The sequence below is a fragment of the Hyperolius riggenbachi genome, chromosome 9 (assembly GCF_040937935.1).
Source record: "Hyperolius riggenbachi isolate aHypRig1 chromosome 9, aHypRig1.pri, whole genome shotgun sequence".
Lineage (NCBI taxonomy): Eukaryota > Metazoa > Chordata > Amphibia > Anura > Hyperoliidae > Hyperolius > Hyperolius riggenbachi.
In genome coordinates, this window is record NC_090654.1 from 97,998,983 (window position 1) to 98,015,436 (window position 16,454).

The following is a 16,454-nucleotide window of genomic DNA, read 5'->3' on the forward strand; positions in this document are numbered from 1 at the left end:
TCTTAAACCAGAAGGTATTAGTGATGATTCAGATTTAAGTGTGTAACTGTGGTTACCCACAATGCACCACAGCTGAATATGCAAACCTCTTTATGCCCCTGAAGCCGGTTTTGGGTCACCCTGAGTTGCTTAGGTATTGTGTTGACATGACTATGGATTCTTAAAAATTGTGGAACGCGAACCAGTTAAAGTGCTGCGGATGATATCAGTGCTATATAAATACATAATAATAAGTTTGTTTGAAATCAGTTTCGTTTATGAGAACATTTGTTGCGTGCATTTAGCAAAGTAGAAGAAAGTCTAATTCTACTTTATCGCTTTTCAACACCCAACTCCATCGCCAACCCACAACTTAAAAAGGCAATCCATAAAGAAGTTTTGTATGTGCTGTAATTTATTAAGCCAGAGCAGAAGTGTCATATTGATGTAAACGCCATATCCTCAACACCTTTCTGTATATTGAAACTGAACGTACAAGCACAGTTTTGTTAGTCTTAACTGTATCAGCTGTTCCTTATCCTCCCTCTGAAGCCAGCCTGTTGTTAAGCCAGATACCAAATACTGTAAAACACAGAATGACCTTGTTGGGATTGCTATCTGGCCCAGGCAAGAAACCATCACAGCCAGATGTCTTCCAGCTGTGCACGTTTCTCCGCTTGCCAGGCAGCCAATGGAGACCTTCCCTGCTTTCAATCTGGAACTCGAGTGGATTTTATCCACACAAGCCAGGGAGGTCTCACATTGCAGAGAATAGCTCCTTTTTCCAGGACTCTGATCCTCAAATATTTATTAACAACATTATCCCTTGAAGAAGACAAATGAGAGCCAAACTGGATTAAAGGGAAGAAAGTAAAAGAGCAGCCATGTGTTACTGAAGTCACCTCAGATGGCTTATAAATAAGCAGTGAAACAACCAGTTGCTATGTAATAAAAATCAGTTTTTCAAACTCGGTATTGTAAAGCAATCACTTAGGAGGTCATTTATGTTAATTTTGATAGCCAAGTGCGCCATTCATTTTGACATCTCTTTTGCTCTTTTTAATTTGGTTTCTAAATGAGCTTGCCATTGATGATATCACTTACTAAAGTTGTTTTGGCGAGGAACTGTAACCAAAGATTGAACTTCATCCCAGTAAGTAGCTGATACCCCCTTTCCCATGAGAAATATTTGCCTTTTCTCGAATAGATAATTAGAGGGTTTGTATGGCCGATGTTATGGTGAAACCCCTCCCCCAGTGTGATGTCAGAACCATGGTCCTGACAGTTTCCTGTCTGTGAGCCTTGTTGCATTGTGGGAAATAATGTCTGTTTCCAACTGCCAAGCAACCAGTATCTTCCTCTGCATATGTATGTCTATAAAAAAAAAACCTTTTAACCTATCGCATTGTTGGAGGGTGTGGTTATAGATAATGGCAGTTGGTGCTGTCTGTTTCTTTTTCATGTCTGCCAGTAGTAAAGATGTTTACATGTAGAGTGATTGTCAATCAAACACTATGAACAAATTACATGTCGAATATCAATCATTTCTTGACCTCTCTTCTATTTTTTAACTTTTCAATTTGCAATGTATTGGTTTATTTTCCCCCCTTTTGCTTAAGTTACCCTTTAACTGGCTAAGTAGTACTTTGATCCACAAACTGATTTTAGTTTATCTGGACCACAAGTTTTACTGGACAATCTACTGTACTTGGCATAGAGTGACCCATTAATGCAGATGACTACGCAAAAAACTGCATTACACTTATTTATTCATCTTTAAAGAGACACTGAAGCGAAAAAAAAATTAGGATATTATGATTTGTATGTGTAGTACAGCTAAGAAATACAACATTAAGATCAGATACATCCGTCTAATTGTTTCCAGTACAGGAAGAGTTGAGAAACTCCAGTTGTTATCTCTATGCAAACAAGCCATTAAGCTCTCTGACTAAGTTAAGGTAGCCATACACTGGTCGATTTGCCATTAGATCGACCAGCTGACAGATCCCTATCTGATCGAATCTGATCAGAGAGGGATCGTATGGCTGCCTTTACTGCAAACAGATTGTGAATCGATTTCAGCCTGCCGCCGCTGCCGCCTGTCCCCCCCCGATCATACATTACCTGACGCTGGCTCCCGGGCAGCTTCTCCGCATCTTCTCCACGCTGCACCCGCTCCATCCCGACGCTTCCTGTGTCACTCCGTGACCAGGAAGTTCAAATAGAGCGCCTTCTATTTGAACTTCCTGGTCACTGCAGTGACAGGAAGCGCCGGGATGGAGCGGGTGCAGCGCGGAGAAGATGCGGAGAAGACGCCCGGGAGCCAGCGTCAGGTAATGTATACCTGATTGGATCGGCCGCCGCTAGCGACGCGCTCCCTACCCGCGGGCGATCGAGGGTAATTTCCCGCACGGCGCGATCGACGGACCGATCCGATTTCGGGAGGAAATCGGATCGGCGGGTGCGTTTAGCGCGAACGATTGGCAGCAGATTCGATCCCAGGATCGAATCTGCTGTCGAAACGGCCGCGAATCGGGCCAGTGTATGGCCACCTTGGAGAGGGCTGTTATCTGACTTTTATTATCTCAACTGTTCCTGGACTATTTACTTTTCCTCTGCCAGAGGAGATGTCATTACTTCACAGACTGCTCTGAAAGAATAATTTTGAATGCTGAGTGTTGTGTAATCTGCACATATTATAGAATAATGCAATGTTAGAAAAAACACTATATACCTGAAAATAAAAGTATGAGAATATTTTCTTTGCTGCTAATCTTCTAGTAATTATTCATAGTACACAACCAATTCATTATATCATATTTTTTTTTCCGCTTCAGTGTCTCTTTAAGCTGTACGGGAATTCACTAAAGCGGTTCCTGGTCATCATTCATGATGCAGTGAGGACCTTGTTATTAGTATTAGTATTATTATTAAACTTTTATAATAATATTACATAGCCTTGTACAATAGATGGGAGACAAAACAATACAACATCAAACAGTATAACATGGGGATATTACAGTGTTAAACAATGGTACACAAAATAGTGAAACAAAGGTGTGCAGATTGCAAGGTAGGGATAAATATAGAAGACGAGTCACTGAGTCCATACGATGGCAGAGAAGAGCACACGGAGAAGAGGGCCCTGCCAAATAGGCTTACAATCTAATGGGTGGAGGTAGCAGGTGAAGGTGCTGCACTGATACAGATTAGGGACCTGCCAAACAGGCTTAAAATCTAAGGGGTAAGAATAATAATTCCAGCATTTGTATAGTGGCTTTTCACCTGTTGGACTCAAAGTGCTTGAGAGCTGCAGCCACTAAGGGCATGCTCTGTAGGCAGTAGCAGTCTTAGGAAGTATTGCCCAAGGACTCCTCACTGAATAGGCGCTGGCTTACTGAATAGTAAGAGCCAAAATTCGAATCCTGGTCTCCTATGTCAGAGGTGGTGCCCTTACCTAGTGGAGGCAGTAGGTGAAGTTGCAGCACCGATAGTTTAAATGATCAGGGATGTGTTTTGAACATTTTCCCTGTCATTTTTGTCACAGAAAATTTTTATAACACACATGCCTCCCCATCCCACACCTTGTTCTCCATAGATGCTGGTGTAGACCAGGTATTGAGATGCCCACCTGCATGGAGAGCCACTCCCCTGAACTACACCAACCAGCATCATCAATATGATTTAGAGTCAACTTGCAGAAGGAAGGCAAATTCATATAAACCCCTGTGGGGAAATTTATTCTTTACAATTGCCATTGAGCATTTCTATTGGCTCATAGCTGGGAGGTTTGTTAGAATTTCCCCGCAGAACTCCTGTTGGTCCATGCTGTTGACAGATAGGAAGCCCCAGCAGGAAATTTAAAGAGCTTCTCGCTCTCTGCTTGTGGATCAGTGCCAAACTAAGGGCTGGTTCACACAGGCATTTTTGCAGCGTTAGGATCTACCGCCGTCCCTTTTAACTGAATGGGAGTGTGTAAAGCTGGCTTTTGAAGGCTTTCATGAAAGCCTGGCGGTAGATCTCGGCGTTGCGTCTCGTCTCGAAAGGAACATGTTGCTTTCAGAGGCTGTAAATACCGGGAAACAATTGCAGAGACCCGAACTGCTAGCCTTGAAGGCTTCCCAAAAGCCTTCGAAAGATAGCATCTACAACGTCGGCGTTTGAATGTGGCACTGAACGAAAGCTCGTCAGAAGCCCATGAGAACCAGCCGTAAACCTCACGATCACTGTTCAGCAGTCAGTACAAAGTGCACACTTCTTTAGCAAACTGTAGCTTTGGAGCAACCTTGCCTATCAGATGAGGAGCATCTATTAAATTTGTTTTCCTAGTTATCTAGATAGGCAGACGTCTTTTGTAAATCAGGAGGTAATTAAGCAGGCACTGTAGTGACATATAGTAGAATACAGTAAATTATTCAGGATACCCACTTATACATTAATTTTCCCGGTTTCTGCATCAGAAACACTTCCTATATCTGTATATTGCTGTATATTGGTATGTAGCCCCGCCCTTCCAGGGATACGTAGCCTAGGCTATTAAGCGATGTGGATTTCTCCTCCCAGCGCATTCTGGGAGGCCAGGTATATTTTCTACTGACTTTAGCACTCTCAGTAAACTTACATTCCGCAGACATCACCCGACGGTACTGAAGATGTTGCCCTTGATAAATTTCAGAATGTAAATCAGGGAGAGGAAAGATTTTACAATGGGAAAACACTGACTAAAATAATTAATAAATGTACCGTATATTGTGACCGTATATTGTGACGAAATAAGCAATTTTATTCATTGTTGTTTTCGCTACAGTACCTCTTTAAAAGATGCCAAGCCAATCGCATCAAATCAGATTTCACAGCGGTTTTCTGGTCCAGTTAAGAGATAAGAGGCATCTGAGTGGTTGGAAGGGAGAATCCTACCACTTTTTCTGTTCTTCAGAAGCCCTTATGTAACAGATTATTATGCAGAGTTTAGCATTTGTTTTAAGTGGAAGTTTATATCCTCACAGTCCAGTCTGATTTTTGTGGTCAGTGTAGGAAATTGCACTGTGATTATAGACCAACTGCAGAGTACGCCTTCTGTAACATTTTCCCAATTAGAGAACATCCCCGTTCCAGCTCTTAGGATTCCACAGAGTGCATCCGAGTTGATTTAAAAACCCCACCTAAAGGAGACAGAGGTCACAAATTGAAATCCTAGCTCAGCAGATGTTCACAAGGGTTTTGTTTTTTTCATTATATGTAAGGTTATTTAACATTTGAAGGAAAACATATGCCTTAAAGGCTGTACACCAAAGAGACCCTGTCACTTGTCACTTATAAAATAACGCCTTGCTTGACGTGAGAATGTTCAACTTATGCCAGGCATGATGTCAGTGCAAGTCAACCTTGTATGATAACAAGACTTGTTCTTCTCCGAGCCTTTGGTGTTGTTATTTTAGACCTCGCCAATGAAATTCCCCCATGACTTAAATATTGTACTGGATAGAATGTACAAAACCAAATTAGCTTGATGGCTTTGGAAGTTCGCTTGCATCAAACAGCTGCTTTGGCATGTCTTTGTGTCCGGTGCTCTCTCTCAGAATAATCTCTACTATGGATCCCACAATCTCAACTACATCTGGGATTAAATGAGATGTAAACTTCCATTTTATTAATCTCCAGTAAACAGCGGGTTCTGTAGCCTCAATATCAGTTTTTCTTTATTGTCCCTTTTAAAGTGGATCTTGTCTTCCATTACGCTGTGTTTCCTAAATCCCCATCTTGGTTGCCAACTATGTAATAAAGATTTCTCTGAGCTTATTCAGCCTCCTCTGTAAACAATATCCCCTGTTTAATCCAAGTATTTTATTGTATCCTGGGATCATATGAGACATTGTGTTGATAGTATATCAAGAGCATGCTTTTAATTATCTTTAAAGTGCCAGCGTATTAGCAATAATATAAAGGGGATGCAGATGGCGAAAATATATACTGTAACAAATATACCCCCAAGTCCCACAACCTTACAGCTGTGTCACACAGCCACCTACACTTCCTCAGAGTAATGAGATACAATCTCAAACACCTAAAGCACCTTTAGGTCCCTTTTACAATTAAAGTGGTCTGTCACATTGCTTTACCCAAAACCGCCACATCCCATCACTGATAGGGTAATAGCTATATGAGGCTATCAATCAGAACACGGTGTGGCGGGTCCCGTCATGGCACTGCAACAGTTACATTTGCGTCATGCGTGGTAATCCCGGGAAGTGAGACATACGTTCAATAGAAAGTATACCTTGCTGATTTGGTTGCACCGCAGATATAACACATTGGGTTTGATTCACAAAAGAGTGCTAACTGTTAGCATGGCCGTTTTCGCGCAAATTTTCGCATTGTGCGGGATCGCGCATTTTCGCACGAAACAATAATGTTTTCGCGTGCAAACACGAATTTTCGCACAAAATCGATATTGTTTTTGCATGAAAATCCGCGTTTGTGCGCAAAAACGTTATTGTTTCGCGGGAAAATTCGCGAGCGCGCGCAATGCGAAAATTCGAGCGAAAACGGCCGTGCTAACAGTTAGCACTCTTTTGTGAATCAAGCCCATAGTGCGACTTGTTGGGAGCAGTGCGGTGTGACCGATTGCACCAAATGTACAAGGGGCCTTAAAGAGGTGGAAGTAGCACCCTTTTTCCAGCTCCAGGTACTTGTGGCTATAGCATGTGGAACCTGGACACCAGTACTCTAAAAGGACATGCCTCTAATGTCTGTCTTTTGGTCCAATATTACACAAATGTTTCGGCGATCCATTCTTCCTGATGTTCAAACAGGTCTTTACTGTCATTGTTCCCCTTCCACCCCTCCCTCCCCCCAATCCCATCTCAGATCCCATGCTAAGGGCTCCACACGCTGAGCTTTAAAGGGATACTGTGAACCGGAGGCGGGGCCGGAGCATCGGTGAGTGGCTGCGCCAACACAGGATGTCTGCGGGGGACCATTAGAAGCCCCGGGTAAGTTCAGCTTATTTTCCCCTGACCCCCCTACAGTATCCCTTTAAAAAATGAGAGGCAGACTTGATGAATTGCATTTTATCTACATGTTGTTCACATAGCATTTTTAATAGAATGTGTATATTGGTAAGTAGGATCCTTTAGGGGCTGGATTGTCTTTCCTATATAATATCTCTTGCAGGGGCAGAAAAAGCACAAAAAGACACCGCAAATAACCTGCTTCTGCAGGTGAAACAATGCCTAATGACTGCAAGGGTTTATGAAGGATGTGTCACTGATTGGGTGTAAGCTCCTGTGGGAAGGTTTAAAATGCATTGTGGGGTTTACTTTGTCACACCTGATGAAGGGCCATAGACTGAAACATGTCATGTGATTTGCTCCTCGATACACCGCATGGAAGCATTGCCTCTTATGTGCTGTCTCCATTATTGCTTTTGTCTGGAAAAAAAATGCTAACCTTTTTATGCCCATCTAACCTATCTGATACCATTGCCCTGAGCATAAATTCAGTCTGTTTAAAGCTAAGTCCATGTTGATTGGGTTTATGTAGACCCTGGAGCTGTGGCCATCTTGTACTGTACAATTTTATTTTTAGGCCGTACAGAGATTGATTAAACTACTCAAAAAGATAGTCTGTGAAGCCTTACATTACAAATAGCCAATCAGGATAAGATACATTGAAATAACGTCTCTGCAACTGATGTTTGCTTTGGCATCATCAAAACCACGCATTTTTCAATGTCTCTTATAAACGGCAACCATTGTATCCATTATGCTTCTTTTACCTTCAATATATTTATAAAGAAGAGTCTGTGATGATGAGGCATATTACTAGGCCCTGGACACCAAAACAAGATGTTGTTGCTCATTGAACACCGAAAGGTGGTTTGTGACCATTTCAATTCTGATGTCATTTACTTCTTGTTTGCAGTGAGTGGAAGTCAGAGATGTGCATTGAACTGTCGTCCCATTGGCTTCCGGTTCTATGTACGTCACACAGAGAAGGTCCAAGATGGAACACCATGTGAGGCTAGTTCCACAGATGTTTGCGTTGATGGACAATGCTTGGTAAGCATAATAGTGTGTATCCTGTAACATTTACAGGAAACTTAAAATCACTACATTCATAGCTGGTCTCCACTTTTCTTGAGTATGTGTCAAACATGAGCTAATGTCTCCTGAAGTCAAAGATGACCCATATAGCAGACAGCACATTTCTGAAATGACTGTGTCCATGGCTAATAAATATTTGAGGTTACTAGTGTTAATTTTACCAAAGAGCAGCAACCTTCTGCATAGAGGTGTCATTGTTGATCTTTCTTGTATGATGTTTGTATGACCACAATGAATGTTATCACCACAGTGCAGAGACACCATCATGAATGAATATAGCTCTGGAGACTGTTCACCAAGATGTATCTCTACCCAGATAAACATCACTGAGGTAAAGCAAAACCAGTGTGTTGTCTTGGAGCAGAAGTTCTGCTGCCGGTTCTTACTGGTATAGGACTGCTTAGCATAACGTGGGATTACAGACTAACAGATCATTATATTTTTTAGGGGTTAGAGTTATAGCTAGGTAAATTTACAGGTTATGCAGAGTTTTAAATGGAACCAAGCACAACTTTTTTTTGCCTGGTTTCTAATAGCTATAGGAGCTGCCATGTCCCTTCTCCCTTTCTAGCTGTCAATTAGTTATCCATAGGGAAGGTGTGAATATAGCATCTGTGACTTCTGTAAAGACTTTGAAGCACATTGTGAAAATCTACACACACCCCCTGCTGATCAAAAGCATTTTGTTTTCTCTATGCTAATGTGTACAATAAAATAATTAGTAGTCCTTCTCTGTCTGAAACCTCTGCCAGACTGTATGCCATGGAAGTAGAAGGAAATAGGGTAATAAAGACCTGTGCTAAACCTTTAAATGTAAAAGAGAGGTACAATTAGAGTTGTTTTTTAATGAGTCACACTAGTGGCATGCATTTTTAATGTGCTATAAAGATTCCCTGGGTGCTAAAATGGTGCTTGGTTCACTTTAAGCACCAGTATAGGTTTAAGTTAGTGATAGAATTCTTAGAGGCTATTGTTTAATGTTAAGGTTACTGTTTAGCAAGGTTACTGATAGGAAGCAGTCTGAGTGACAAGTTAGTGTAAGATATATTGAGTAGGTCAGGGTTCAGGAGAGGTTAGGGTTATGCAAAGGTCTTTGTACTGTTAAGCATAGCTTAAGGGTGAGATTATAAATGGATTGAGAGTTATTTTTAGGGTTAGTTACTCAGGATCAGGTGTCAAAATCTAATTGTTGATAAGCATTCATTACTGACAGCTCTGGGCCAGGAACCAACAAACCAACTACAGGAGCTAAGAAATGTAATGTACTGGCCTTGGTGTAGCTCCTCAAACCCCCCCCCCCCCCCCCCCACCCACACACACAGACACACACAGACACACACACACGCACACACACACATGCACACACACACCAGCCGATTAAAATTAGTGCCTGGAGAAATGTTTATAAGTTATTGGAAACCTGAAAACTCGTGTTGAAAAGGCAGTCCTCTCATACATCCTGAGCAATACATCCCAACTTAAAACCCCATTCTCATCAAATGATCCTTTTGTATGTGCACAAGAGCTGTATGCAATGTACACACTACTACATAAACTCTGAATTGATGAGCTGGGTGTCAGTGGCCAGTCAGTATTCAAGACTTAGAAAACCATTAACTGCTTAGAAGAGACACTACTAGGTAAGGCTGCACTGTGGTAGGAGAGAGAAGATGACCAAGACAAGGCTTTTAATGGAATCATGGGTGACCCACACAAGGTTACTTTAGTTGTTTTTCCTCCCTATGCAAACTCACCTGTAGCTCCTGTTCCATGTGCAGCAACCATCACTTGTGTGTGCAGCAGCTCCCCTCTTTACCGCCTCATCTACCATAAACACGTAACCCCTCTTCCATGTCCAACCACCCCAGGCCCTGGCCTATGTGACCTTTACAGAAATCCAGACCTGGATCCACAGCTTACTTAGCCCAGATATTAGCATTTCAAGATTTCCAATACACACCACACATACACACATTCACACTTCCTTCTCCTGTGGTGACCCCATAGTGAAGGTGCCCATCTGCTAGGGGTTACATAATAATGTGGTATGACCCTCACCATAACTCCCCAACCATGTCTGCCAGCAACAACATTTGTTCTGGCTGGAGGTATGTATTAGAGGGAGGGAGGTAAGGTAAGAAGAAGTTGGTTTCCCCCTGTAATTGGGCTCCCTACGCATTTGAGTACATTATAGATTCTGAGGAGATTTCTCATAGCCATCCTTAGATTTCAGTGCATACAGTGTGCTGCAGTGATCCCTGCTATGTGACCACCATGAGAAGTACTGAGCCCAATTTCTCCACATATGTTTCTATGTGTGTGGCAAAATATATTTATCTTGGTGTATATCAGTCTTATGATTCTTTCTAGCAGGTTAACAGAAATATGATGTGACATTATTCTTATTGCATGGAGAAGTTGCCTTTCAGAAGACTTGGCTGATCTCCAGTCTCAGAGATGTGTTTTTTATTACTCTGGATAGCAGTCTGCAGGCCTGTGTTATCCAGCAGTATTTTCCGTAGCACAATGCCACATCACATGTCCACACAGCGGCACAAAGCTTATTGTCTACTGTTCTTAAATGTTGCTATGTTCCTACTGTTATCCAGATCACATGTCCAGAAGAATTCTTCGACAGATTTTCATTCCTGGAGACATTGTAAACTCAATCACTCAGAATTGGGCCACAATTGGCCGTAATCCCGCTCAGAACATAGCGAGCCGATTGGATTAATGCTCTGTGATCTAGTGATATCATGAAACATAGAGCCTCGTAAATCACAGGCATTCAGCATTTAACAAGGCTGTTTGTTGTTAAGGTCAAGATAATCTGCGGTATTATCTGGTTCCTTGTACAGCACGGTGCCCTTTTCACTGTTTTTGTATTATGGATCGTTTTACCCCAGATATGTAGAACACATATCCTGTGCCAGGCAAGAAATGAAAAGAAATTTAAAGCCCAGTTCCATCAAAATTTTTTGCTATTGCAGCCTAACTGCTCCTTAAAGGAATACTGTAGGGCAGGGGTCCCCAACCTTTTCCGGCCCGGGGACCACTTACTGACCAAAATTTTCTCTGAGGCCCGGGGGTGGCGCGGGTTATTGCGCGACCTAGTGGACAGTGTCGTGCGCAGCGGGTTACGGGGGGAGGGGCTGGGGTGCGGCAGCATAGCTAGCATAGTTGCCTCAGTATAGGGAGTTTAGTTGCCCCAGTATGGCTAGTATAGTTACCCCAGTGTAGCTAGTATAGTGCCCCAGTATAGCTAGTATTGTGACCAGTATAGCTAGTATAGTCCCAGTATGGGTCGGTAGTGCCCCAGGATGGCTAGTATAGTGCCCAGCATGGCTAGTATAGTGCCCAGCATGGCTAGTATAGTGCCCCAGCATGGCTAGTATAGTGCCCAGCATGGCTAGTATAGTGCCCCAGCATGGCTAGTATAGTGCCCAGCATGGCTAGTATAGTGCCCAGCATGGCTAGTATAGTGCCCAGCATGGCTAGTATAGTGCCCAGCATGGCTAGTGTAGTGCCCAGCTATAGCTAGTATAGTGCCCAGCATGGCTAGTATAGTGCCCAGCTATAGCTAGTATAGTGCCCAGCATGGCTAGTATAGTGCCCCAGCATGGCTAGTATAGTGCCCAGCTATAGCTAGTATAGTGCCCAGCATGGCTAGTATAGTGCCCAGCATGGCTAGTATAGTGCCCAGCATGGCTAGTATAGTGCCCAGCATGGCTAGTATAGTGCCCAGCTATAGCTAGTATAGTGCCCAGCATGGCTAGTGTAGTGCCCAGCTATAGCTAGTATAGTGCCCAGCATGGCTAGTATAGTGCCCAGCTATAGCTAGTATAGTGCCCAGCATGGCTAGTATAGTGCCCCAGCATGGCTAGTATAGTGCCCAGTATCTGTAGGTGGTGCCGCCGCTTCTGTTACCTTATGTGCGGGCGGGCGGGCGGCCGCTTCCGGATTCCCCCATGCGCCGCTCTCCTTCATGCATGATGAAGTACTATCTCGTCCTATAACAGCAGCGCGTCTTGCGTCTGCTGTAAGGAGGGAAGGAGGCGGGACAGCGGCTTCCTGTAGCGGCGATATGCATCGCCGCTACCATGGGAACCGCTGCCCCGCCTCCTTCCCTCCTTACAGCAGACGCAAGACGCGCTGCTGTTATAGGACGAGATAGTACTGCATGAATGAGAGCGGCGCATGGGGAATCCGAAAGCGGCCACCCGCTCATAAAGTAACAGAAGCGGCGGCCGCGGGTGGGAGGGGCAAGATGACAGACCCGCCGCGGCCCAGCTGGAAACTGCCAACGGACCGGCAGTGGGCCGCGGCCCGGTGGTTGGGGACCCCTGCTGTAGGGGGGTCGGGAGAAAATGAGTTGAACTTACCCAGAGCTTCTAATGGTCCCCCGCAGACATCCTGTGCCCGCGCAGCCACTCACCAATGCTCTGGCCCCGCCTCTGGTTCACCTCTGGAATTTCAGACTTTAAAGTCTGAAAACCACTGCGCCTGCGTTGCCGTGTCTTCTTTCCCGCTGATGTCACCAGGAGCGTACTGCGCAGGCACAGACCATACTGGGCCTGCGCATCAGGACATCAGCGGGAGCGAGGACACGGCAACACAGGTGCAGTGGTTTTCAGACTTTAAAGTCTGAAATTCCCGAAGTGAACCGGAGGCGGGGCCGGAGCATCGGTGAGCAGCTGCGCGGGCACAGGATGTCTGCGGGGGACCATAAGAAGCCTCGGGTAAGTTCAACTCATTTTCCCCCGACCCCCCTACAGTATTCCTTTAAGATGGCCATACATTTATACAGTAGATTTGCAGCAGATTGGACCATCCGATAGATTTCTTTCAGATGCCTGTCAAGTCGCATCTGACAGGAATCTATCTGATGTGTGCCACACACTAGGAACAGATTTCCAATAGATTTGAGAATGAAATCTATTGGAAATCGATCTAAATGCATTATTGGACCATTAGATCCAATGCAACTCTATAGGCCATCAATCTGCTGCCAGCACAGATCGACCTAGATTTTCCATCCAGTCAGATAGATCAAATAGATTGAAATAAGCCGCAAATCGATCGATTGGCTGATTCAATAGAATAGATTTCTGATCGATTGATTCCATAGAATCGATCGATCGATTGATGGCTGAAATCGACCAGTGAATAGGCCCCTTTAGTGACTGCGCTGCCCCATTGCATGTCTTGGGCTCATTTTCCAATGTACGTGTTTAGCTGCATATTGCCAATTGATTGGAATCTGCAAACTGCAAGGACACTGTGATTATTGTTCCCATCACAGTACCATTTCCACTGATGCAGTTTTATTTTTCCCCAAACATAGTTTATGCTGCATTGTTTCTACTTTTGCATTTTGGCTAAAGTCAATTAGAATGCAAAAAATGAAAATACTATATATAAAACATTTGAAGTAGATGGACTGTTGTTTTTTTTTTTTTTTTTTTTTTTTTTTTTAAAAAGACGCCAGTGCAATAGCAATGGCAAAGTAAATGGATTTTATAAATACAACACATTTGCCTCTACCCCATCGGTTTGTATTTATACACCCTATTTGTATCTTAGGAGGCGGTCGTTCCAAGGGAGCAAATAGCCCTCCACAGACCGTAGGGAGACGCCCCAAGAAAAATCCCTCCCCTTCCACCAAGCATTTTTCATGGTTTTCTATGGCTTATGATGCGAGTAGCATCTTTTACACATTGATTGCTGTTACCATGGCCATTGAAAGGCACTACCCCATTTTGTTTCCCCAGCACTCTTTTTCTTTCCTTTGAATTAAGTTGTCACTGTGGTTTGGTGCACAGGAATAACTGCATGAATGCTAACTCATTCACATTTTCACGCCTGCAGTTTCTTAGCAAATTAGGCCCTTTGCCTCCTAACTGTATAATCCTGTCAAATAATTCTGAGGGGAAATGACTTTGCTTCCTGCTGAAGGGAAGAATCTAATGACAGCTGTATTTAATGGGGTGTAATGGAAAGTATTTTATTATTAATATTTCTGGGATAGTTCACAAGCTGAGACCTGCTTAGCCTAAGTTTTTAGATGAGGTGTGCAAATGAACACTCTACCTGCTATATATCATGGGATGCTGATTTCAATTACTGAATCCAACTATAAATAACTGTAAATTGAAGGGTCTAAAAAAGGGCGGGTTTACCTGGAAGCAAAGTGACACACAAGAGAGAAAATGTATGTCTCTTTTGCAACTGACAAAACCATAACAAGCAATCCATTGTTCCCCTCATTCTAAAGCCTGCACCTGGAAATGTGTCACCCCAAGCTGACTGGTTGTCAGTAGTGATGGCAGAGAAATGTCACAGCCATTTCTATAAACTCAGAAACAATAGGGGCCATCTGTAGTCCATAACTCCATCCTTTCCACATAACACCAATCCTTTGCTCACTACACTGGCTACCCATAAGATGGAGAATCCTTTTCAAAACTGTCATTCTATTAGTCAAATCCCCACACAACCTAGGCCCTGGATACTTGAAGGATTTGTTGCAACTGTGTCAAACCTCCTGCAACCTCATATCAAAAGGATACAATAATTTGACAACCCCGAGAGTTCCTTTAGAGCTAGAGCTTTCTGTCATGCTGCCCCAACCCTGTGAAATGCCTTGCCAAACTTAATCAAGACAGCTCCAACCATGGAAACATTAAAATCAAAATTGAAAAGCCACCTGTTTAGTCTGGAATTTGTGATCACATAACTTTCCCCTGTACGCATCACTATGTACTGGTCTGAGACAAGCTCATGCACTTTGGGTGGCTTAGCGTTTTACAAATGTTTTATTGTTCTTGATGTTGTCCTTACAGCTCACAAAGAAATAGTGCACAGAAATAAGATAGCCTTGTAAATCACTGGGTTTGTTCACATTTAATACGAAAGGAGTGTATTGTGGCCGGGTGTATGAGTGGCACTCAGCAACTAGTGCTATCATGCATGCACTGGATGGGACAGAACTTTATAGGAGCAATTACCAATCAGGTGGGACTACTAGTCCCAGTAGCCTTTGGTTGCTCCAGCAATAGAGTGGCCTATTGCTAGAGTGGGATTTGGATCAATCTCTTGTAACAACCTTGTTTGACCTGCTGACCTCTGCTCCTTGTCCTTGCTTGACCCCTGATTTATCTGCCTGGCTACCTGATCTAATGTGCTTTGACTTTGAGTTTGCCTGACCTCTGGTATTGACTTTTGGCCTTGTTCTCGGGCTGAGCCTCTGTTTGCCTCTCCGGTGTTTCATTGGTTTCCTCAGGAGCAGATTTTGTATCTTGCATGGATAAGTCCTGGGGCCAACCGAAGTTCATCAGATGTTTCCAGCCTCCCGTTAACTATTGTTGGATAGATCCTGGCTAGCTGCCCTAAATATACTGGTACAGCCATGTATTGCTGTATCTAAGAGCTGATTTGTTTAAAGCAAACCTGAAGCGAGAAAAATAGCTTCAGTTTAGATACTTATCTATGGAGATTGAAGGCTCTGGATCCCATTGAACCACCTCGGTCCTCTCTCAGTGTCTTTGTTCCAGTGCTGTCCCCCAGTAAAGTTATTCAACCTGCAGGTGGAATACGTCTTCGGCCCTCCTCAGGCAGGCTTGGGAAGCGTTTGGGTTATCGAGTACTTCTGTAGTGCACATCCCGAAGACTGCATAAAGAGTCCTGAAGACACAGCCAAGTAAGAATTTTGAATGGGGGCAGCTGTGAAATGACAACATGGAGAGGTGACCAGGAAGCCTCTATGGAATTTAGAGCCTTCTCTCTCCATAGGTGAGTGTCTAACCTGAAGCAAATTTCCTCCTTTGCTTAAAACAAATTAACTCTTAGATACAGCAATAAATGTCTGTACCAGTATGTTTAGGGCAGCTAGCCAGGACCTATTAAACACTACCGGAACCACATTTGTATCATTCATTTAGAAATTAACTATCTACAGTGTCCGTACCACACAGTGCATATCTGCAGTTTGCACTAGCAAGGAACTGCCCCCTTCCTCATATATCTCAGGAAAAACTGCAGTCCTGATGTCTATATGCTGCACAATTTATTTTGTTCTCCCTGCAATTGGAATGCTGAAAGACCATCAATCTGTATAATGTGCCTCATTGAATGACTGAGGGCCAACTACCACTAGACTCTTAGTTCATTAATTTACAGTTGAGGACTCGTGAGATTTCTGTGCTGTTACGTACAAAGTGTATATGTTACAGTTTAGTGTATGTGCTGGGAGTTGGTAGGAAGGCAGTATTAGGCCAGGCTCTGGTTTTATGCTTTTCCTGATGCACTTCTAATTAAACTTTGCATGTAAATTAGGATTTGAATCTGGGACTATCAAGCTCAGTAGCTGCT

General features: G+C 43.4%; 1 protein-coding gene across 5 annotated transcripts in view; it reads left to right on the forward strand.

Annotated features, from left to right (window-relative positions):
• ADAMTSL4 (ADAMTS like 4) overlaps positions 1-16,454 on the forward strand; it is a 318,711-nt gene that overhangs the window by 215,869 nt on the left and 86,388 nt on the right. For all 5 annotated transcript variants that reach the window (XM_068253243.1, XM_068253245.1, XM_068253241.1 and 2 more), the window contains exon 7: positions 7,903-8,039. In XM_068253243.1, coding sequence (XP_068109344.1) covers positions 7,903-8,039 — 137 coding nt within the window. The remainder of the gene's footprint in view (positions 1-7,902; positions 8,040-16,454) is intronic.